The sequence below is a fragment of the Canis lupus genome, chromosome 25, assembly GCF_003254725.2.
Source record: "Canis lupus dingo isolate Sandy chromosome 25, ASM325472v2, whole genome shotgun sequence".
Lineage (NCBI taxonomy): Eukaryota > Metazoa > Chordata > Mammalia > Carnivora > Canidae > Canis > Canis lupus.
In genome coordinates, this window is record NC_064267.1 from 17349535 (window position 1) to 17373763 (window position 24229).

The following is a 24229-nucleotide window of genomic DNA, read 5'->3' on the forward strand; positions in this document are numbered from 1 at the left end:
AATCACGTAGAAAAAAAGAGTTACAAATTGAAGTTACAATAATACTAGCTTTTACAATTGCCCATTTAGTTAGTTACCTTTCTGAGACCTTTATTTCTATATATGGCCTTGAATCACTGTTTGGTGTACTTTCATTTTAACCTACAGGACTCACTTTACCAATTTTTGCAGGGCAGTTCTAGTGGTAACAAATTTTCTCAGCTTTTGTTTATCTGTAAATGTCTTAATTTCTCCCTCACTTTTGAGGGACATTTTCATCAGATAAGGGATGTTGGTTGATTTTTTTTTTCTATTTAGCACTTTACTATATCAGTCCACTCCTTTCTACCTCCAGAGTTTCTTTTTTTTTAATAATAAATTTATTTTTTATTGGTGTTCAATTTGCCAACATACAGAATAACACCCAGTGCTCATCCCGTCAAGTGCCCACCTTAGTGCCCGCCACCCAGTCACCCCCACCCCCCCGCCCACCTCCCCTTCCACCACCCCTAGTTTGTTTCCCAGAGTTAGGAGTCTTCCATATTCTCTCTCCCCTTCTGATATTTCCCACTTATTTTTCCTCCTTTTCCTTTTATTCCCTTTCACTATTATTTATATTCCCCAAATGAATGAGACCATATAATGTTTGTCCTTCTCTGATTGACTCATTTCACTCAGCATAATACCCTCCAGTTCCATTCACTTTGAAGCAAATGGACCTCCAGAGTTTCTAATAAGAAATCTACCAATTATCTTATTGATGATCCCTTGTACATGGCAAGTACCCTCTTAGTGCTTTCAAGATTCTGTTTTTGGCTTTTGATAATTTCATTATAATGTGTGGGTATTTGAAATTTATTCTACTAAAGAGTTCATTAAGTTCATTATGTTTATAGTTCTTTCACCTAATTTGAAAGTTTTCAGCAATTATTTCTTCAAATAATTGCTTTGCCCCTTTGTTTTCTCTTTCTGAGACTCCCACTATGTGTATTTGCTCCGCTTGACAGTATGTCCTTAGGTTCTGTTCCTGTTTTTTCCTTCCTTCCTTCCTTTCCTTCCTTTCCTTCCTTTCCTTCCCTAACTCAGTAAGTCTTATTATCTTACCTTCAAGTTTGCTGATTTTTCTGCCTCCTCTAATCTGCTTTTGAATTCCTCTAGTGAGTTTTTCATTTCAGGAATTGCAATTCTTAGCTCCAGAATTCCCTTTTGATATTTCCATTTTGTTCATACATCATTTTCTTAGCTTCTCCCACATCTTCCTTTAGTTATTTTAGCTCTTTAAGACAGTTGTTTTAAAGACTTTGTCTGGTTGGTCCACCATCTGCTCTTTCTCAAGGATGGTTTCTGTTGATTTACTTTTTTACTTTGAATGGGCTTTACGTTTCCGGTTTTTTGTATGCCTTGTGATTATTTTGTTTAAAACTGGATATTTGAATGTAATGATGTGGTAACTCTGGAAATCAGATTCTTCCCCTTCCCAATGATTTGCTGATTTTTATTATCATTCTGTTTGTTATTTTTGGTTTTTGATTGTTGTGGGGCTGTCTATGCTGAGTATCAACCTGAGGTGTAAACAAGGCCTTCTCAGGTTTTTTTCCTGAGCCTCCACTTCTTTCTGGGAAGACCATCAGTGACTTTCTGAATTTCCCTGTATATGCATTTGCTTTTTATAATGATCTAGTCCTTAAATATTTGATTCCCAAAAGGAGAAAAAGAGAAAAATAAGGTGAAGAAAGTGCTGGCCCTTTAAATCCTCTCAAAGTTTCTTCAGCTGGAGGTGGAAAGTAATGATAGCCGGCAGTGGGAGCCTTGGTATCGGGCTGCTTGCCTCTGTGCCTCCACAATCAGAAGCAGCAGTTAGTGATCAGTACACAGGTTCCCCAATATTTGAAAAACAGAGCCCTTGATTGCCTACCTTGTCACCCACAAATTGCATACAAACTGCTGCTGGGAATTTTAAAATTGTTTGCTTTTAGGTTTTGTATTTGTTTATTTGGCATCAGCTAATTATAGAGCCAAACCAGTGTCTAGAGTTGTTTACATCTTCCCCGCAAACCAGCTTTCATGGGCACCTCAAGGTCATGTCAAACATAAACTGTAGAATGTGTGTTTTTACTGTGTGCCCAAACAGGAGACATCCCCACCTAGTTCCTTTCCACTCATTTTAGCAGTAGAGTTCCTGGTGTCTCTCTGCTTTCTTGTCCCCACGTCACAAGTTTTAGGTGGCCAATCATGGTGCACTGTGCCTCTCCTTTCTAGGGGGACTATGAATAATATTAAAACACTTCTTGTAATAGCATTGATCCCTCCGTGTCCTCACCTTGATATATTAACACCAAACATAAGACAGTATCATGTGCACAGTTTCCTGACCAGGAATAATGAGCGGGAGATGGGAAGCCACTGTAGAGCTAAGTGCCAGACCTGACTGAAATTCACCATAATTTGTCCTCCTTGCAAGCCTTCGAATAAACTCTAGAGTTTTTCTTTAAGTTTTTATTTATTTATTCATAAGAGACACACAGAGAGAGGCAGAGACATAGGCAGAGGAAGAAGCAGGGTCCCTGAGGGGAGCCCAATGTGTGACTCCATCCCAGGACCCCGGGATTACAACCTGAGCCAAAAAGGCAGACACTCAGCCACTGAGCCACCCAGGTGTCCCAAACTCTAGAGTTCTAAAATAGTTACATCAGACAGATTGTGCCAGTACAGGTATTGAGGTATGGAGACAGTCTTCCCAAAATCCTCTTAATAACTTTATATACACTCTTTTTCACCATTCATTCCCGTGGATACCACTTAGACATTGTTAACTCCCAGAGCAGTCTCACCTCTTTCTGACCACTTTATTATGAGGCTATAAAATGGTGGATCTGCTGCATGGATGATTCATTGCATTACTGCCTACAGTTGTTCCAGGTGATAACTCTATTTCATCAAATCTGAGACACCATGGATTATAAGAATACCATCACTTTAAGAAAACATGCCTACAATTAAACTTATATACCATCATTTTAAAGTTACATCCTTATTTTTAAGTTGTTAGAATGAGAAAAAATAGGTGAAGGATACTTGGACCTCTGCAGATTAGTTTTGCAACTTTCTGTGAATCTGTAAATATTTCAAAATATAAAGTTTAGAAATGAGAATTGGGTCAGAAAGTAGGAATATTCTTATATCCAGACTATCTAATTCTTTCAAAAAGGAGATTATACTAATTTAAATTATTACCCAAATTAGAGAGAGTACCAATATCCCTACATTCTCATCAGCATTTCCATTCTTTTGATTTACTTGTTTTATCTGTCCACTCTTATTTTGGCCATTTGTTTCTCGTGCTGAGGCTATATATAGGAGCTAATCTAAATATTGATAAATATTGATTTGTCTGATGTTTATACAAACAAAGCTTCAGTCAGAAAAACAACATAAAAGTGTACACAGATGTTCATGGTACTTTATTCATAATAAGCCAAAACCTAGAAGCAAGCCTAACGTCCTTCAGTGAATGAATGATTAAATAAATCCTGGAACCAGTATGTCAATTTCTATTTTAAACTTACATGCAGGGACTCCTGGGTGGCTCAGTGGTTGAGCATCTGCCTTTGGCTCAGGGCGTGATCCCGGAGTTGGGGGATCAAGTCCTGCATCGAGCTCCCTGCAGGGAGCCCGCTTCTCCCTCTGCCCGTGTCTCTGCCTCTCTCTCTCTCGCTGTGTCTCTCATGAGTGAATAAAATCTTTAAAAATAAATAAATAAAACTTACATGCACATTCATGCATGTGCATGCACACACACACGCACACCCTGCTTGAGAGAGATTGAATCTGTTGATCAACTTGGGGAAAATTGACACCTTAATAATACTGATTCTTGTAGTTCATGAGCATGGTATGTCCTTTTATTTAGGGCTTCTCTAATTTCTTTCAACAATCTTTGGAATTTTCAGTATCAAGGTCTTATAGTCTTTATGTTAAATATACTCATAAGTATTTTTATGCAATTTTGTAGAAAATAGCTTTTAGGTATAATTTCCACTTATTTGGCTAGAATACAGAAATGCAATTTATTTTTCTGTATTGACCTTGTACTCTGAACTTTGATAAACCCACTTATTAATTCCAATAGTTTTTGTTGAAGTTGGTTATGCTTCCTTAAAACTTCTAAAAATAGGGACGCCTGGGTGGCTCAGCGGTTGAGCGTCTGCCTTTGGCCCAGTGTGTGATCCCCACATCCTGGGATCGAGTCCCACATCGGGCTTCCTGCATGGAGTCTGCTTCTCCCTCTGCCTGTGTCTCTGCCTCTCTCTGTGTGTCTCTCATGAATAAATAAATTAAAAAAAAAAAAAACTTCTAAAAATAATCATTATCTTAAAATAATTTTAGATTTACAGAAAAATTGTGACAAACATGCAGTGAGTTCCTCTATACCTGTAACCTCTATACATATCCTCTATTAATATCTTTTGTTAAAATAGGATATATCTGTCACAATTAGTGAACAATACTGATGCATTATTATTAACCAAAATCCATACTTTATTCTGATGTCACTAGGCTTCGACTGTTTTTTATGTTTTTCTTGTTTTTGACCACCTGGCAGTTTTGACAAGTATTTTGTAGAATGTCTCTTAATTGGTGTTTGTCTGGTTTTTGGTCATGCTTACACTGGGATTATGTGTTTTTCAGGGAGGGAGGGAACCATGGAGGTGAAGTGTTGTTTTCATCACAATATATCAAGGGGACCTGCCATTGATAATGAATTATCACCACTGATGTTGACCTTGATCACCTGCATGAGAGTAGTATTTCCTTAGGATTTTCTTTTTTTTTTTTCTTTTCTTTTTTTTTTTATGATAGTCACAGAGAGAGAGAGAGAGGCAGAGACACAGGCTGAGGGAGAAGCAGGCTCCATGCACCGGGAGCCCGACGTGGGATTCGATCCCGGGTCTCCAGGATCCCGCCCTGGGCCAAAGGCAGGCGCTAAACCGCTGCGCCACCCAGAGATCCCTCCTTAGGATTTTCTCTGTGAATAATCAGGTCTACTAATAGGGACACTTCTTCCTTTCCAATCATAATGCTTCCTTGTTTTTTGTTTTGTTTGTTTCCCTTCTTGCCTTAATTGGCTAGGCCAGGATAATATTAAATCAAAGTGGTGACAGTGAATATCCTTCCCTTATTCCTGAGCATAGACAGAAAGCATTCAACATTTCACCACTAAGAAAAGTATGAAGCTTATGTTTTTTGTAGGTGCCCTTTTACAGATTGAGGTTCCCTCTTACACCTAGTTTGCTCAGTTGTTTGTTTTTAAAGATTTTATTTATTCATTCATGAGAGACACACAGAGAGAGGCAAAGATACAGGCAGAAGGAGAAGCAGGCTCCCTGCAGGGAGCCCCATGTGGGACTCGATCCCTGGACCAGGATTACGCCCTGAGCCCAAGGCAGGCGCTCAAACAGGCGCTCAACCACTGAGCCAGACAGGCATCCCTGCTCAGTTTTTAACATGAACAGACACTGAATTTTGTCGAATGCTTTTGTAGTAGCCATGCAAATGATCATATGGCTTTTCTCACTTAAACTGTTAAATCTAGGGTGGCTCAGTGGTTGAGCATCTGTCTTAGGCTCAGGGCATGATCCTCCAGGATTAAGTCCCACATTAGACTCCCTGCGTGGAGCCTGCTTCTCCCTCTGCCTATGTCTCGGCCTCTGTCTCATGAATAAATAAAATCTTTTAAATAAATAAATAAACTGTTAAACTAGGAGTCAGCAAACTTTCTGTAAAAGACCAGGTGATAAATATTAGGCTTGTCTTAAAAACAACTATAAGCCATGTGTAAACAAAAGCGTGTGGCTGTTTTCTTTTTTCTTTTTTTTTTTTTTTTGTGTGTGTGTGTGTGTGGCTGTTTTCGAGTATTTTAGTTTGCAGAAACAAGCCACAGGCCTAATTTGGCCTGCAGGTCATAGCCTGTAGCTAAGATGGTTTGCTCCACCAGACTTAAAGTCAGGCTCCTGAACCTTTTTAGCCCGTTTGTGCACTTCTTTGTAAATCTAGCCTTAGCAAGAACCTTGATAATCAGTTTCATCAGAAACCAACTCCTGCCCCCTCCCCTCTGCCTTTGATATCTGATCACCTTCAATGTCTGATCAGGAATTGAGCCAGGTTGTATACTGACATGTTTTATGTTAGACTTAATCTGGCTTCATTAAATAAATTGGCAAGTATTCCTTTTTCTTCTGTTTTCTGGATGATAAAATTATCAACATTTCTTCTTTAATTTTTTAAAAAATATTTTATTTGTTCATGAGAGGCAGAGAGAGAGGGGCAGAGACACAGGCAGAGGGAGAAGCAGGCTCCATGCAGGGAGCCTGACGTGGGACTTGATCCTGGGACTCCAGGATCAGGCCCTGGGCTGAAGGCGGCGCTAAACCACTGAGCCACCCGGGCTGCCCTCTTCTTTAAATTTTAATAGAACTCCTCAATGAATTTTCTTGGTCTAGAGTCTTCTATTTGGGAAGGTTTGGTAACAAAAGTAGTCTATCTTTGATAAATATAGCTCTGTATGCTTCCTTAAACAAATAGTTTGATTTTACTTGTTTTTGAACTTTATATAAATCTGTCCTAGTGGTTTTTTTTTTTTTTTTTTAGAGATTTTATTTATTTATTCATGAGAGACACAGAGAGAGAGACAAGAGACACGGGCAGAGAGAGAAGCAGGCTCCATGCAGCGAGCCTGATGCAGGACTCAATCCCGGGATTCCAGGATCATGCACTGGGCTGAAGGCAGGCACTCAACCACTGAGCCACCCAGGTGTCCCTGTCATAGTGTTTGTACCTTGTGTTTTGCTCCGTCTCTTCCTAAACGGGAAACTGCTTATGCATAGAGGACTTAGTTATATTTCTGGATTAATTTGTGTGACCAGATGTTTTATTAACAAGCTTTTACAAGTGAATCTGATGAATATAAGAAAGAAGGAATCAACAAGCTATTTGTACTTTATGAATATACATTGGTTTATCAGTAGTTGGGTACATATGAGATTTCTTTTGGTTTGGTTTTGTTTGTGGTTGTTTTTAGGATCATAGGTAGAATGGCTAGCTTTTTGATTTTGAAAAGGAGTACAAAAGCAACATCTAGAGGGCATTTCTCATTTTTTAAAAAAATATTTATTTATTTGAGAGAGAGAGGGAGATAGAGACAGCAGACGTGGAGGGGGCAGAGGGAGAGGGAGAGAGAATCTCAAGCAGACTTGATGCTAGTGAGGAGCCCAACAGAGGGCTGGATCCCAGGACCCTGAGAGTATGCCCTGAGCCAAAACCAGGAGTCAGATACCACTAGGTGGTACCAACTAGGTGCCCCAGCATTTCCCAATTTAAATGGCTGCCTTCCTCAGCCTGGGGAATTTGCCAGGTTTGAATGCTGTTTTACCGGCTGCCCTTGGTGGTGCAGGCGGGAGGCCAGGACTGTCAGACACCCTCATAGGACTTGAAGGTGTAAGGGAGCAACGTGACGAAGCTTTTGAATAATCTATGCTGATTTTCAACACATCACTTGCTGTACAGTTTAGACATAATGTTTTTAAAAGCAAATAGGATGCTGTTTTTATGCTCTTGGATGACTTTTGACTTAAAAATATATTTGGTGCCTGTGTAGTAAGGAATTTGACCTCAGTCAAAGAGAGGTTTGGCCTTTGTCATGGCCTTTGGGAGGTAACATGTAAACACTTAAACTTTCCCAAGTTGTAGGAAGGTCTTTGTTATTTATGGGGGGCCCTGAGGCCATATCAACCCTACCTCATGGTTGGGGGAGCTGGTGAGGGACTTCAGCCAGGTGGGCAATCATTCAGTCACTTATACCAACAACATAGTGAAGCCTTCATAAAAGCTGGACACCAAAACTCTGCAGAGCTTCCCTGGTTGGCAGGACTTCATGCATATTGTCCCACATCTGTGCTGGGGAGGGTGATGCATCCTGAGGGTGACAGGAGCTTCCTATTTGAGACTCTTCTGGACTCTACCTTATGCATCTCTAAGTTTGGCTGGCTCTAATTTGTATCCTTTCCCTGTAGTAATTACTACTGTCAGTAAAATCGCTGTCAGTGAGTTTTGTGAATCCTTCTAGCAAATTACTGAACACAAGTGTGGTTTGGGGAACTTGCAGTGATCAGGAGTCTTGGGCAAACTTGCTGTCTGGACCAGTTCTGTGCCTTAACCTTGCAGTCTGGCTAACTCCAGTAGTACTCCGAGAAATGACTGGCCTGGCCATCAGGTCCTGCAAGACACCTTCCTTTTTTCTCCCTCCCCGTGTTTTACTTCTTCCCCTTCTGCTTGCTTCTATTTAAATTTCCCTTTCTCCTTGCTTCCTTTAAATTTCCATACCTCTTCTATTCCTCTCCTCTATCCTTCACTCATCCTATCTGTAACACCCCTGAGCCTTAGAGCACCTCAACAGTGACATCCAAGCTTGGAATGATCTCCAATTCAGGGAATCTACTGTGAGATGTCCACAGATGCCTATTGGGGTGCCAGAAGAAAGCAAAATGTCTTTAGATACAGTAAAAAATTACATTATGCCGTGAGTCTTAAAAATGAGAGAATCTGGGGATCCCTGGGTGGCTCAGTGGTTTGACACCTGCCTTTGGCCCGGGGCGCGATCCTGGAGTCCCAGGATTGAGTCCCACGTCGGGCTTCCAGCATGGAGCCTGCTTCTCCCTCTGCCTGTGTCTCTGCCTCTCTCTGTCTATCATGAATAAATAAATAAAATCTTAAAAAAAAAATTTTAAATGTGAGAATCTCATTTGTAAAAACTGAATACATGTAAAGGAAAAGCCTGCATTTCTTTAAGCTGTCATTCAATAGATTTCCATAGATGTTTGATCTCGGAAATTTTAAATATGAGTTTCCCTTATAAAACTCACTTCCAGTTTGGATCCTTGCCATGAGATAAAAAATTTCTAAATTGTTATTCAATGTGAAGGGGAAAAATACCCCAGCAACACCTTTGCTCATTTATTTGCAGGTTGTAGACCATTTGTGAAATGAGTGACTCTGATGATGACGATATCCCTCGGCTATCTTCCCACACATTAGCAGCCCTCCAGGAATTTTATGCTGAGCAGAAGCAACAAAGTGACCCTGGCAGGGATGATAAATATAACATTGGAATAATAGAAGAGAACTGGGTAAGTAAATCCATTCCACATCTCTCAGGAAGTATAGGTATGGCACCGATTCCACACCTGTCCACACCTGCCCTGTGTCTGTGTCCCACTTCACACCCGTGTCTGTCTTACCTGCCCCTCAGGAGCTGTCTGTGGAGCTAAGACAGAAAGCAGTCCATGAACATTGAAGACAATATAAATGCAGATTTTCCTGTTCTGACTGTCAGGCTAGTAGTGGTCAGATAAGTGGACTTTTCAGATACGGGGACGGCATGTCATTTATGACCAACATAAACTTGTGCCTTCCTCCTGTATATAGATGGTTTCTGTGGGTTTTTATGTAGCCCAGCATCCTTGAGGAAGGGGTAAAATACATCACTGCAATAAATGGGGTAACTGAACTTAAACATGCAACAAAAAAAAGATGAGGGATCCCTGGGTGGCGCAGCGGTTTGGCGCCTGCCTTTGGCCCAGGGCGCGATCCTGGAGACCCGGGATCGAATCCCACGTCGGGCTCCCGGTGCATGGAGCCTGCTTCTCCCTCTGCTTGTGTCTCTGCCCCTCTCTCTCTCTGTGACTATCATAAATAAATAAAAATTAAAAAAAAAAAAAAAAAAAAAAAGATGAAAGGGAGTTCTAAAGAAGATACTATTTTTTGGTGCATAGAATGTATTTTAATTATATTTTTATGGTCTAAATAAAATTAGAAATTAGGGGAAAAAATGAGTTGAGGGAAACCAAAACTGGAACCTGGACATTTAAATTTTTGAAGGATATAGTTTACAAATAGATGAAGCTTTGGTCTGTGCCCACCCCTCAATAACGGATTTGTCTCTCTCTCTCACTTTGCAATTAGAAGAGAACTTTTATATGCTTTTCTTTTTTTTTTTAATAGCCTTTTACATTTTGTGTCAAGTTTGGATCTCTTAAGTTGTATAGAATTCTATTTATCATCTATTTGAATCTGACTGATAAAAATATTTCTTTACATTTACACTAAATTTTCCACCTACACAAAAGTCTCTTTCTTCACAAATTTCCCTTCTTTACATGTCTTTGTCTTCTAGTTTGATGCTTCTGTAGGTAGTAAATGTCAGAAACTTGAAGTACTACATTATTATTTTTCTTCCCCCCCCCCCCCCCCCCGCCTAATGTTTTAAGCACTGTATGTTCTTTTTCTGACTCTAAAAGCAATCCATGGCTGTTGTAGAAAATCTATAAAAAGATGAAGACCAAAAATAAGTAATCCTAATCCCACTACTTACAATTAAGTATTTCTATAACTTTGACACTTTCTTTGGTTTAGTTTCATTTGTTTATCAAACTGAAGAAATCCCCTAGGGAGAAAAAAAAGTGAGAGAGAATGATAACAAGTATTGGAAAGAAAACATTATAAAACTAGAGAATAAATCCAGGAGACTCAATATTTGACTAATTGGAGTTCTAGAAATAGAGAACAGAAAACAAAAAAGGGAGAATCTTCAAAGATTAATATTAGAAAATTTCCCAGAACTGCAGATCCTTTACTAAGACACATGGTTACATGACTGTGAAAATTCTGTATGCAGGTGACAAGATCTTAGAACCATCCAGAGGAAAAGCAGGCTACCTACAAAGTCTCAGGATGAGTCACACTGCACTTCTTGATAGCTTTGTTAGAAACTAGGAAAAAGTGGAGCAATGTCTTCAGTATTTGGAGTACAATTTTGTTCAGCCCAAATTCTGTACTCAGCTATCAGTCAAATGTGAAGATAAAACAAACAAACAAACAAAAACACTTTAGAAATGGTAGGTCTTATGGATTGACCTCCCATGCGCTGCTTCTCCAAGTCGGCCAGAGGATGTTAGAGGGATTAGAGGTAGGCTCAAAGAAACAAGCAAATGATACATTATTAAATCTAGGAAAAAGAAAAGTTTCCACACTTAGAAGGAAATGGAAGCCTAATGTATTACTTGGCCCCACAGTGAACACTGACAAATGATTTTTACCCAAGCAGGTTACAATTGTATGAGGAGGGGAAGGGACATGGATGGATTAATCAAGAGATAGCATTTAGGGGCACCTGGCTGGCTCAGCCAGAAAGACAGGAGTCTCCTGATCTTGGAGTTGTGAGCTTGAGCCCCAGATTGGGTGCAGGGATTACTTAAAAAAAGAAAGTAGCATTTAAAGCATAATATTTGGAAATATGGGGCCAAATGATCAAAAGAAGAGCCAGGAGTTCAAAGAGGCTTCTGAGGAGTGGGGCTCGGGTGGTAGGGAGATGTGGGGCAGGGACTGTTGTTTTTCTTTGAAGGCCTAGTAGTGCTTTTGACTTTTAAAGCCATGTTCATGCAACATGCTGATTATGAGAAGGTTTTCATTTTTTAGAAGGGTATGAGGAGAGCCAAAACACACAGCTGTGCCCTGACAATGCTGGAGTAAGAGCAAGGGCAACTTGGTAGCCAAATGCCAGGAAACTCAGCCACCTCCCAGATCAAGTCAAGCAGAGCTCTCTGTGTGTGCTAGGGGCTTTCCTCCAGCTTCCTAAGCAGAGAGAGTCAGAGGTTGGCATTTTCCTGCAGCTAAGAATGGTTAGACATAGACATAGTTCATACCTATGCATATCCAAATGAATATGTACATTCTGTCTTTGGACATGTTTATCCCCCTTGATATTTTCTAGATCAACAGTCACATAGTGTGCAGATATTAGTAGTTTAATGCCTTTTTGATTCTTACTTATTTTCTTGCATTAATGCAATGACTTGATCCCATGTACAATGTTGAATAAGAATATTGAAAGCAGGGGCGTCTGGGTGGCTCAGTGGTTGAATTTTTTTTTGAAAGTTTTTTTATTTTTGCATTTATTGAAATGATATGTTTTAGAAACATTTTAAAAGCTGGATTCAGGAGATCCCTGGGTGGCGCAGCGGTTTAGCGCCTGCCTTTGGCCCAGGGCGTGATCCTGGAGACCCGGGATCGAATCCCACATCAGGCTCCCGGTGCACGGAGCCTGCTTCTCTCTCTGCCTGTGTCTCTGCCTCTCTGCCTCTCTCTCTCTCTCTCTGTGTGACTATCATAAATAAATAAAAATTTAAAAAAAATAAAAAATAAAAATAAAAGCTGGATTCAAGAGCCATCAGCATACACAGGCAGCACCCTTGCCTACTCCCACCACTTCCTCCTGGCCTTCCTATTCTGGAAGGAGGCCTATTGGAGAATTGGATCTATTCCATTGCAGAAGAATCTACTTTTTCCATTAAAATTTTACTTCCTTGGGGCACCTGGGTGGCTCAGTGGTTGAGCGTCTGCCTTTGGCTCAAGGTGTGATCCCAGGGTCCTGGGATCGAGTCCTGCATCGGGCTCTGCACAGGGGGCCTGCTTCTCCCTCTGCCTATGTCTCTGCATTTCTTTGTGACTCTCATGAATAAATAAATAAAATATTTTCATAAAATAAAATTTTACCCCTTTAATTTATTAATTAAGTGGATAATTAAAGATCACTATGAAGTTAAAAGAAAGTTATCAATCAGCATGAAAAGAAGAGCAAGATGACAACTTATCCTCAAGGGAAAAACAAGTAACTCAGGAAACATTCATAAGGTAGAGACAGGGAGCCTCGGAAGATGATTATAGACCAGGTTTTGCCAATGTCATCCCTGTGGTGTCGTTTAAGATGTTCTTCTCTCTTCCATATTTATGATTCTGCTAAATTGGCAGTTGAATCTAGAAGCTTAGTCAGATTCAGGTTCAGTATTTTGGACAAGAGTCACCCAAAGGTGAGAGTGTATTCTTCTATCTGCAAAAACATTGACTGGTTGTCTCCTTTTGGGATATCAGCAGCCCTTGGCGCTCAATACCTAGATTCTAGTAATTAGGGCCTTCTGTTAACTGAAAATAATTTAAAAGAATTAATTCATTTTAAAAAGAAAAAAAAGGAAAAAGAAATAAAGAAAAAGAAAAAAATGAAAAAAAATATGCACACCAATATGGTAGGTATGAATTAAAAGGACATGGTTTCTGGCAGTTCTAAAATGATTTGGACTCATTGCTCTGTCACAGCAGCTGAGCCAGTTTTGGTACAGTCAGGAAACTGCCTTGCACCTTGCGAAGGAAGCCATCGCAGCTGCTGGAGAGCATGGCAGGTGAGATCCAGATTTTGTTTCTCTTTTGTCTTCTAATATTTGAAATGTCCTTCGTAGTTGAGCAGTAGTTTGTAAGAAGTCTAAACCATAATCTGCAAAAGTGGTAAGTCATGGTTTGCGGAACATAACAAAGAACTGCTCCAGTACTGAGTTTAGGGACACATAGAAATCCACTTGTTGTAAGATGTTCTACCTCTGTTCTTTAACATTTTTTAAAATTTTTAACATTTCCTAACCTGTTTCTTACCTCTATACCCCTACTGTTTGCTTTAAAAGAAAAAAATCTTAATGTTTGACTTTTAAAGTTTTAAGAATATGAGTTTCTGGGGAGCCTGGCTGGTTCAGGTGGTGGGGCATGCAACTCTTGATCTCAGGGTTGTAAGTTCAAGCCCCATGTTGGGTGTAGAAATTACTTTTTAAATAAAATATTAAGAAAAAGAATACAGGTTTTCTATTTTTTTAATCTAGTTTTTATTTTCATCAGAATTTTGCATGCATATAATTTAAAGTCAGGGGACCCCTTGATGGCTCAGTGGTTGAGCATCTGCCTTTGGCTGAGGATGTGATCCTGCAGTCCCAGGATCGAGTCACACATTGGGCTCCTTGCATGGATCCTGCTTCTCCCTCTGCCTCTGTCTCTGCCTCTCTGTGTGTGTGTGTCTCTCATGAATAAATAAATAAAATCTTTAAAAAAGAATTTAAAGTCAAATTGTGCTACAAGGCTCGTTCAAAAAAAAAAAATCAATTGCTTGTTACCCCCTTGTGTGCTTCCCTTCCCTTTTCTGCTCTCTTTCAGTGGATGGTTTGGAATTTACAATCATATTTCTAAATACATGTTTGTATTGGCACTTCTAGATCTGTCTGTCACTTGTAGATGTTCTTTATTGACTTCTCACTATGGAGTGTGAGGATTTAGCGCTCTCTCATACTCCACACATATGCTTGCTTTCTGTCTACACTCCTGATAGATTTATGTCCTAAGTTTGGTTAGAACAGGATTTATTTTATGCCACCACAAATGCTCCTTACAGCTGAGCCTTATACTTTTCCTTCTCTGTATGATTTTTCATTTTTCTGAAGAAAATAATTCTTATATTTTATGTATTTCTATGTTCATATCACAAATTAACTTTCAAAAAAAAAAAAAAACAGAACAAAAAACAAATTAACTTTCAAACTCTCCTCTGGTTATGTGAACCTCCTATCAGGAAATTGAGACATGTTTCAATTCCATGAAAGAAGTTACTCCTGAGGCTCTACCAGCTGCTCCTATGTGGACTAGTTGATTTCTGGCTTTGCTACAGGCCTTACCTGGTGTCTCCCTTCACCATCATGCTTTGGAGCCCTTTTAACTCTCTCTTGTTCTGACAGAAGAGAGAAATCAAGGAATTGATCCCATTTACAATTGCACCAAAACCATAAGATACCTAGGAATGAACCTAGCCAAAGAGGTAAAAGATCTGTACTCTGAAAACTACAGAACACTTACAAAAGAAATTGAGGAAGACACAAAGAAATGGAAAAACGTTCCATACTCATGAATGGGAAGAACAAATATTATTAAAATGTCTATGCCACCACAAGCAATCTACACATTCATGTAGTCCCTATCAAGATACCACCAGCATTTTTCATAGAGCTGGCACAAACAATCCTAAAATTTGTATAGAACCACAAAAGAGACCACAAAAGACCCCAATAGCCAAAGTAACATTGAAGAAGAAAACCAAAGCTGGAGGCATCACAATTCTGGACTTCAACTTATATTACAAAGCTGTGATCATCAAGACAGTATGATACTGGCTTAAAAACAGACACATAGGGCAGCCCCAGTGGCCCAGCAGTTTAGCGCCGCCTTCGGCCGGGGTTGTGATCCTGGGGGCCTGGGATCGAGTCTCGCCTTGGGCTCCCTGCGTGGAGCCTGCTTCTCCCTCTGCCTGTGTCTCTGCCTCTCTCTCTCTCTCTCTGTCTCTCTCTCTGTGTCTCTATGAATGAATAAATAAATAAAATCTTTTAAAAAAGAAAAAAAAACAGACACATAGATTAATGGAACAGAATAGAGAACCCAGAAATGGACCCTCAGCTCTATGGTCAGCTAATCTTCCATAAAGCAGGAAAGAATATCCAATGGAAAAAAAGTCTCTTCAACAAGTGGTGTTGGGAAAATTGGACAGCCACATGCGGAAGAATGAGATGGGACCTTTCTCTTAGACCATACACACAAATAAATTAAAAATTGATGAAAGACCTAAACGTGAGTCTGGAATCTATCAAAATCTTAGATGAGAACACAAGGAACAACCTCTTTGACATCCCCCGCAGCAACGTCTTGCTAGATACCTCTCCAAAGGGAAGGGAAAGAAAAGCAAAAATGAACTATTGGGTCTTCATCAAGAAAAAAGCTTTTGCACAGCAAAGAAAACAGTTAACAAAGCTAAAAGGCAACCTACAGATGGGAAAGATTTGCAAACGTCTTATCAGGTAAAGGGCTAGTATTCAAAATGTTTAAAAAACTTATCAAACTCAACACCCAAAAAACAAAAAATCCAGTCAGGAAATGGGCAGAAGACATGAATAGACATTTGTCCAAAGAAGACATAGAAATGGCCAACAGAAACATGAAAAAAATGTTTAACATCACTTGCCATCAGGGATATACAGATCAAAACCACAATGAGATACCACCTCAAACCAGTCAGAATGGCTAAAATTAACAAGTCAGGAAACAACAAATGCTGTTGAGGATGTAGAGAAAGGGGAGCCCTCTCACACTGTTGGTGGGAATCCAAACTGGTGCAGCTATTCTGGAAAACTGTGGAGGTTAAAAATAGAGCTACCCTATGACCCAGCAATTGCACTGCTAGGTATTTATCCAAGGGATATAAACACAGTGATTCAAAGGGGCCCCTGCAACCCAATGTTCATAGCAGCAGTGTCCCCAGACTATGGAAAGAGCCCAGATGTCCATCGACAGATGAATGGATAAAGAAGAGATGGTGTGTGTATACACACACACACACACACACACACACACACATACATACACACATACAAGGGAGTATTAGTCATCAAAAGAATAAAATCTTGCCATTTGCAAAGACATGGATGGAACTAGAGGGTATAATGCTACCATGTGATTTCATTCATATGTGGAATTTAAGAAAAAAAGGTGAAAATAGGGGAAGGAAAGGAAAAATAAGATGAAAATTGAGAGGGCAAACCGTAAGACTCTTTAGGTAGCAAACAGGGTTGCTGGAGAGGTGGTGGGTGGGGAGATGGGGTAACTGGGTGATGGGCATTAAGGAGGGTTCTCATGTGATGGAATGAGCACTGGGTGTTATATGCAACTGATGAATCACTGAACTCTACCTCCGAAACTAATAATAATAAAAAAGTCATGGTTTACGCTTTTATTCCTTGAGTATCTTGCAGAGTAATGACTACATAGCATTCCATTTAAATGTGCCACTATCGACTCAATAATTTAATATTTAGATTACTTCTAGCTTTTTAGTAGTTGGTTTAAAAGTCAAATGTTGGGGGATGCCTGGGTGGCTAGTGGTTGAGTGTCTGCCTTTTGGCTCAGGTGTGATCCCGGAGTCCTGGGATTGAGTTCTGCATCAGGTTCTCTTCATGGAGCCTGCTTCTCTTCCCTCTTCCTGTGTCTCTGCCTCTCTCTATGTGTCTTTCATGAATAAATAAAATCTTTTAAAAATATATTATAAAAAAGTAATAAAAGTTAAATGTTGGGACACTACTCTTCGTAAACTGGGAACTGTTTATAATGAAACATTCTTTGATTTCCTTATACAAAAAAGAAGCAGCAATTCAAAGTAGCTTGTCTGCACTGAAGTCAAATTTTAAGGCATCCGTGCAGAAAACTGGAGTTATTGAGGCAGTGATTTGAGGTTTTTCTTTCTAGATTATGAAGATTAGAAAGTAACTTCAAAATATTTGAGACTAAAAGTATTAGAAGTAAATGTTAAAATGAGGACTGATCTGAAAAAACAAACTTAAGCCTTGGGCTTTCTTCCCAATGTGTTTCTAATGTTTACATTTATTACATTATTCTTTCATATCTTAAACTTTTGAGTTGCAGAATTTTTAAACACTAGATTCCTTAAAAGTGAGCCAGTGTAGTTTTCTCTTGAAATTTACTGTCTTTACATTAGTTAGTACTCTGGTTTCCTTTAAGAAAAGCTGAATGCAAGTACCTGTATTTTCTTAGTGAAGTAGTTGTTACTTAGCACCGTAAGCTATCCATTAAAGATCTTTCATGAGTTTGTTCCTTCTGTTTTCTAGAATAGCCTGTGTGAGCACCCCCAGTGTTTACCAGAAACTGAGAGCCCTACACAGAGAAGACTTCTCTGTATACATCTTTGAATATGACAAAAGATTTGCCATATACGGAGAGGAGTTTATCTTCTATGATTATAATAATCCATTGGATTTACCAGAAAAAATTGCTGCACGTAGTTTTGACATCGTAATAGCAGATCCTCCCTACCTTTCCAAGGAGTGTCTCCGAAAAACGTCAGAAACCATCAAGTATCTGACTCAGGGCAAGATTCTGCTGTGCACAGGTAGGTGCCAGAGGAACACTGATGACGGGATATTCCAGCCTTAGTTTTCAGGAGTTGAAAGAGATCTCAGAACTCAAATCTGGAATCCACCTGCTATGTGACCTTACACAAGTTGCATAACCTCTCTGTGCCCGGGTTTCCTTATCTGTAAACTGGGATTGGTAATACTACCTGCCTTTCAGCATTACTGGAATTAAGTGATAGGATACACGTGAGGTGGGGTCTGGCACTTGGTGAGTGGGCTGTGTTATTTTTACTCATCATCATAGGGCATAGTAGGAGTATTTGATCCACCCTCTACCCTTGATGAAAGAGACACATGGAATCAATAATGTTAAAACGAATTGCCTAAGGTTACAGAGCCAGACCCTGGATTAGATTTATTTAAGCAGAAGAGTTTTCTTACTGGTGAGAGTGATGCACTTTCTTAAGGGTCGGTAGAGAATTAGCACATTAACTTGTGCTCAGCTACTGGGGAGGCTGGTGTTTGGGCTCTCAAGGCCCCTCAGGCTGGGCTGAGCCGGAGCCAGAGCTGCAAGGAGTCTGTTCTCTCTGGTGTTGGAGAATTATCAAGAAGATGACTCTGGTTCTCTCAAGTCGTGTTTTACTTAAGGCTTGTTAATTCCACAGTTGTTTGCCAGCCATCTGGGGTGGGGAACAGGCTGGTGCTCTGACCCCACGGAACATAACTTTTAGTTTTAGGGAGTAGGTTAAAATCCATAACAGAACAGATGGAAGAGATGTATGAGCAGTTCTGATAAATGTAGTGAAACGATTGGAGAAGGGTGGAGTGTGCACCAAGATTGTGCGGCGCCCCTAACATGGGGCCAGGAGGGCTCCTGGATGAGCAGCATTCCCGTAGAGGCCTCAAGAGGCTGCCCCCCCGGGGAAGAGGTTGTAATTCCAGAACCGGTGCTGAGAGGCCTCCAGTTTTCCTCTTCCTCCTGGTCCTTGGAGGAATGTGGGGAGCACAGCTGGTGCTGCACAGGTGCAGAGCCCCACAGGTTGGGGGAGCTAGAGGTGACAGCAGGAGTTGGGATAGAACCCAGTTTGCCTAAAGTACACTTTCACTTTGTGCTGAAAGGGATCAGGGTGCCCATGGAAGTAGGCCCTGGCCATGGTCTGGATGAGCTATGGCAGCAGGAAGGAGGGCGGGGAGTGGAGAGAAGGAGACAATCCAGGACGAGCCCTGGGTCTGTGGTGGTGCTGGCTGGGGAAGTGCTCCCTGCCATGGGGTTCTGTGGGAGCCATGCTCCAGGCATGCAAGGGATGCATCCAAGCAGTGGCCCCGTGCCAGGCAGCGGGTGAGACATGGGGGCACTCAGCCAGAAGCTGGTGTGAATGTCCTCCCACGAGTTCCCAGGTATCACTGAGATGGGGGGGATTCTTGACTCACAGTTGGAAAACACTAGTTCCTAATAGTTATGTTTACTTTCCTTATGTTATTTTGTGGAATACAACTATTCCTACATTTCCAAGTGTCTCAGTTTTGCAGAGGTAGAAAAAAACATTTATTAAGTTAAAAAGGGGAAAAAGAAGGTAATTTGCAAATGTGTTGAAGGAGGTAAAAGGGGATATAAAGAAATGCCCTCCCCCTTATTTGTTCAGTGATATTGTCATCTTAATACTTCTTGCATTCTAGTCTAGAATCCCTTCACTGCTGGCAACGGCACTGCAGTTGGGATTTTAGGCTTTGAGTTCACTGAGTCTGTTCCCTTCAGGTGCCGTCATGGAAGAAGAGGCAGCAAAACTTCTTGGCGTGAAGATGTGCAAATTTATTCCAAAACACACCCGAACCTTGGGAAATGAGTTTCGCTGTTATGTGAATTATGATTCTGGGCTAGACCGGGAAATCTAAATGTAGTAATGCAACAGGGTAAAGGATCCTGTGGGACATTTCTCTTATTATTTCCTTGGTAGATTGAAAAGTGGTAACCTCCTCTCCTCTCCTCCCCTGCAAAGTGAGGCTATCTCTGGCCTAATTTGCAAAATAAAGAATCCAACATCTCATGATGATTTCCTCATTGCAGGCATCTCCAGAGCTCTAGGTGCTTTTGCCAACTTGAACCCATGGAATTAGAGTGGGAAGAAGTCTTTGAACCCATCTAAAATCTTTTCTCCTCACCTAAGAATAGGTAAAAAAAAAAAAACACTGAAGTACAGGGACGCCCGGGTTGCTCAGTGGTTGAACATCTGCCTTGGGCTCAGGTCCGGATCCCAGGGTTCTGGGATGGAGTCCGCCTCGGGCTGCCCGCATGGAGCCTGCTTTTCCCTCTGCCTGTGTCTCTGCCTCTCTCTGTGTGTGTATCTCATGAATAAATAGTAAAATAAAATATTTTTTTAAAAAACTGAAGTACAGGGATCCCTGGGTGGCGCAGCGGTTTAGCGCCTGCCTTTGGCCCAGGGCGCGATCCTGGAGACCCGGGATCGAGTCCCACGTCGGGCTCCCGGTGCGTGGAGCCTGCTTCTCCCTCTGCCTGTGTCTCTGCCTCTCTCTCTCTCTCTGTGTGACTATCATAAATAAAGAAAAAAAAAAAAAAAAGGAACTCATAAAAAACTGAAGTACAAACAGTTTAGTGGCTTGGCCAAGACCTGAATTAGGACTTAGACCAGTGCCTCAGGCCATCTGCCCCCTTAAAACGGGCCTGACTCTACCCAGCAGACTGCTGATTCTTCACAGTAAGATTTGTGAAGGGGCTGTCATCTACTCCAGCCCCTCAAGGAGACACGACTTGCCTCCATGGAAAAAGCTGATAGTCCTTGGAACTGTATCTGAAAGCCTCCCGGATCTTTCCTCTTCGCCCCAGTTCTTGGAGGGATGACAGGAACGTAGCCCAGGTGCCCTCTGTGTGGGCACAGCGCCTCCATGCTCAGCCAGAGCCTCATCAAATGCTCCAAGCCGCCTGAGAACGTGCCTCTGCAAACCAAACACTATAGCAAAAAAGGTGAGAAGCATGCTAGACAAAGTTACTCATCGCTCAGCCACATCACATAACACTTCCTCCTCAGAGGTCCCAAGGAAGTAATTACTGAGAGCTGCAACATGGTTGGATATCAAGGGCCTTGTGCTGAGTGAAAAAAGCCTGTCCCCAAAGGTTACATACTGTGTTCCCATTTATGTAACATTCTTGGAGAGCAGATTGGTGGTTGGCAGAGGTTAAGATGGGGGTGGGGGAACCAGAAAAGGGAGATCTTGGTGGAACTGGAATTGTTCTGCATCTTGATTGTGCAGCGGTGCCACAAAACTCCACGATGGCATTAGGTGGCACACACACACATAACGCTGTGAGCTCTGAGTGGGGCCTGTGGGCGGCACCAGTGTCCATTTCCTGGGTGTGATTCTGTGCTTAAGATCTCTCTGTAGTATTTTTGCAATTTGCTGTGAATCTAGAATCATTTCAAAATAAAAACTTTAAAAACAGGGTGGAGGAGGTATAACATTTCCCCACCCAATAGGACTCGCTTTGCTAACAAAACCTGATCGGAAGTGACGCTCATCACTGCCAAGCAGAGCTTTCCTTTATCTCAAATGGGGCTAGCAGTGGTGTTTCATGCAGCAGTGCTCTGGCTGTGTACGTCCTCGAGAGGCACGGCGGAGCCGTGGGCGTGGGGGCAGAAAGCCAACATCGGCTCTTGAAAATCAGGGACTGTGCGGTTGCTCCTCACGGCTGTGGAAGCCCAGCCTGTGCTGCAGAGCCTGCTGCCCTGGCGCCAGTGCTCAGGAGGTGTGGGGGCTCTCGTCTCTCAGTCCCCAATTGTCCTACTTTGGGATAATTTTTAATATACTTTAAAAATCACTTGGTATTTTTATGAGACATTAAATTTTTATCAGTATATCAGCACCTGGCACATGTGAAGTATTCAATAAATGTTTGTTCTTTAAAAAAATACCTCCTACCTTATTATTTCCTCATGAGTCAGTTTACTAGAAATTACCTAGACCAGTAACAAATTTTAGTAACAAATAAATCATGTATAGAAGTGTAATGTGTAACTTAGGAACTGTGGGCAGGCAGCAGCCTAGAAATACAGGATTTTAGTTATACTGCAAGTCTAGCGTCTAGATGAGGAGGAGAAACCGCATTTCTTTGTGGAGGGAGGGTAAGGGAAAGGCAAAGCCTGACTCATTAAACATTTAATTAAATTGCTGTATAATAAGCAGCCAACATGTGTTTTATTACTTTGGACCCCTTGTGATTTAGCAAACCTGTGTTCCCATGCGATCCACTTCTGGATTTCATAAAAGGTCAGCCGCTCTGCCTCCGCAACCTTCAGAAACCTGAGTCAGGGCTGCCCCACTGCAGGCAGGGGCAGAGGAAGGCAGGTGCGCCCTGCATGGCCTGCCCAAAATCAGCTTCCTGACTTCTTAGGAGGCACCCTCACCTCCTACACTCGACCAAAGCACTTTAAAAACTAAAAAGAACATTTTAAGAGACCCCTTTTTAAAGTCTTTGCTAATTCAAAGATTTGCACTGAGACCCAAAATAACCATAGTAGGAGTGGAAAGAGGATAGTAATTTCTGTTTTACCCACGATCCAAAAGTCCACACAGCGACTTGGGTTGTTTAGGGTAGCTGGGAAGCACAGACAGGTGGAACACTGAGATGCCAGAGTAACTTGGGAGCCCCATTTCACAGGGCGGGGGGAGGCGGGGGGGAGCATCCTGCTCTTCCATTCCTCTCTCAACTCAGCGCAGGAACCAGTGGCTAAGCATGACCCTTCTCTCTCCTTCGCTTCGCTGGTAAACCGAGGAGTCTGGGTGACTGGCCCCTGAATGTGGAACTGTTGGCATTTGACTGTCAGTTGGCTGGAAAAGATCGTCAGTACCCAGCAAGACACGTCCATCCTGAGGGCTGCCATGGAGCCCTCCAGAGAATCACTGGAAGGAAATGCAGGCACCGTGGCTCTTCTTGGAGAGGAGGAAGCAGCGATGAAATTCCCACCAGCAAAGTGGCCGCTCGGGAAAGCCTGAGGGGGGAGCCTGAGGCCTGCGTGCCCTGGCCCTGGGAGTGGGGTGAGGGGGTTACCAGGGCCCACGCAGTATTTCCGCAGATGTCTGATATGACATGAGAATAATCACTCTCCAAAAAATCCCTTTCATTTTAACAAGGGAACAAAATTGTGTCCCAGTAAACTCCCATTAGTCACTGAAACAGCATCTCCTCAGGAGAAATCACTACCCTCTCCCCGCAACACATTCTCTTTTCCCCGTCTTTAATTCCCGTTAGTTAACATTCACTCCAACATATTCTATCTGGTCGCAGCTGCCTAACGAATAGATTTTTTTTTTTTAAGATTTTATTTATTCACAGAGACAGAGAGAGGAAGAGACATAGGCAGAGGGAGAAGCAGGCTCCATGCAGGGAGCCCGATGTGGGATTCGATCCTGGATCCCAGGATCATGCCCTGAGCGAAAGGCAGACGCTCAACCTCTGAACCACTCAGGAGTCCCGATCTTTTTTTTTATACAAAAAGTTTAATGATCTATCCTTGCTAAAGCAATAAACAATGTGAAGAAAGAGTAGCTTGATATTTATTTTCCATGTAGCTTATAAATCATTGGGGCCCATCAATACATTCTCCTACTTCCTACATGCCAGGCCCTGTGCTTTACAAAAGGTGTTCGGGCCTCATTGATGGAGGGAAACGCAAGGTCCCTCTCTAAGCGCTGCACATGGCTCGGGTTCTGGGGGCAGCGCTTCCTGCGGGGAGCGGCCACCAGCCCCAACTGGGCCCTCCAGCCAGGGCGGGTCTACTTTTGGCTGAGGATCGGACTGTGCCTGGTTCACAGGTGGCTTCTGGGGCTGCTCCGTGCCTGCAACAGGGCAGGTGCTCAATAAATATCTAGTGGCTGAATATTCCATCCAGCGAAAAAACACAAAGAAAGAAAGGTTGCCTTTCTGGTTCTATAAAATGGAAAGCTCAGTTTCTTCCACGGGGAATGTGCTACCGTTTCACAAGCGTAGTTCAACAATACTAATAAAATAGATATTTTCCCCAGATATTTACTCTCCTGAAGTCTATTCTCTGAGGTTTGCACTATTTATATTTAAGGAGTAACTGGAAAAAATGCTACCCAACAGTGGTGATGGCTGCAACGATTACCCAAATCACTGGTTTGAAAAGGAGTTTTTTGGGAGTGCCTGAGTGGCTCAGACCTCTGTGTGGCTCCCTGCTCATTGGGGAGTCTGCTTTCCCTCTCCTCCTGCCCCTCTTCCCTGCTCATGAGCACACTCTCTCTCTCAAATAAATAAAATCTTTTATTTATTTTTTTAAAGCACTGGACTTCTTCTTTTTTTAAAGATTTTTTACTTACTCATTTACGACAGACATAGAGAGAAATAGAGACACAGGCAGAGGGAGAAACAGGCTCCATGCCAG

The 24229-nt window shown here is 41.7% G+C and overlaps 1 protein-coding gene across 5 annotated transcripts in view; it reads left to right on the top strand.

Annotated features, from left to right (window-relative positions):
- The window catches only part of EEF1AKMT1 (EEF1A lysine methyltransferase 1), a 25295-nt gene extending 5094 nt beyond the window's left edge, over positions 1 to 20201 (top strand). For 4 of the 5 annotated variants that reach the window (XM_035716634.2, XM_025462745.3, XM_049101408.1 and 1 more), the window contains exons 2-5: positions 8999 to 9161; positions 13183 to 13265; positions 17568 to 17848; positions 19570 to 20201. In XM_035716634.2, the coding sequence (XP_035572527.1) occupies positions 9018 to 9161; positions 13183 to 13265; positions 17568 to 17848; positions 19570 to 19706 (645 nt within the window). In that variant the 5' untranslated portion in view covers positions 8999 to 9017 and the 3' untranslated portion in view covers positions 19707 to 20201. The remainder of the gene's footprint in view (positions 1 to 8998; positions 9162 to 13182; positions 13266 to 17567; positions 17849 to 19569) is intronic. The other variant, XM_025462749.3, reaches the window with a different exon arrangement.
- Positions 20202 to 24229: the final 4028 nt, after the last annotated feature.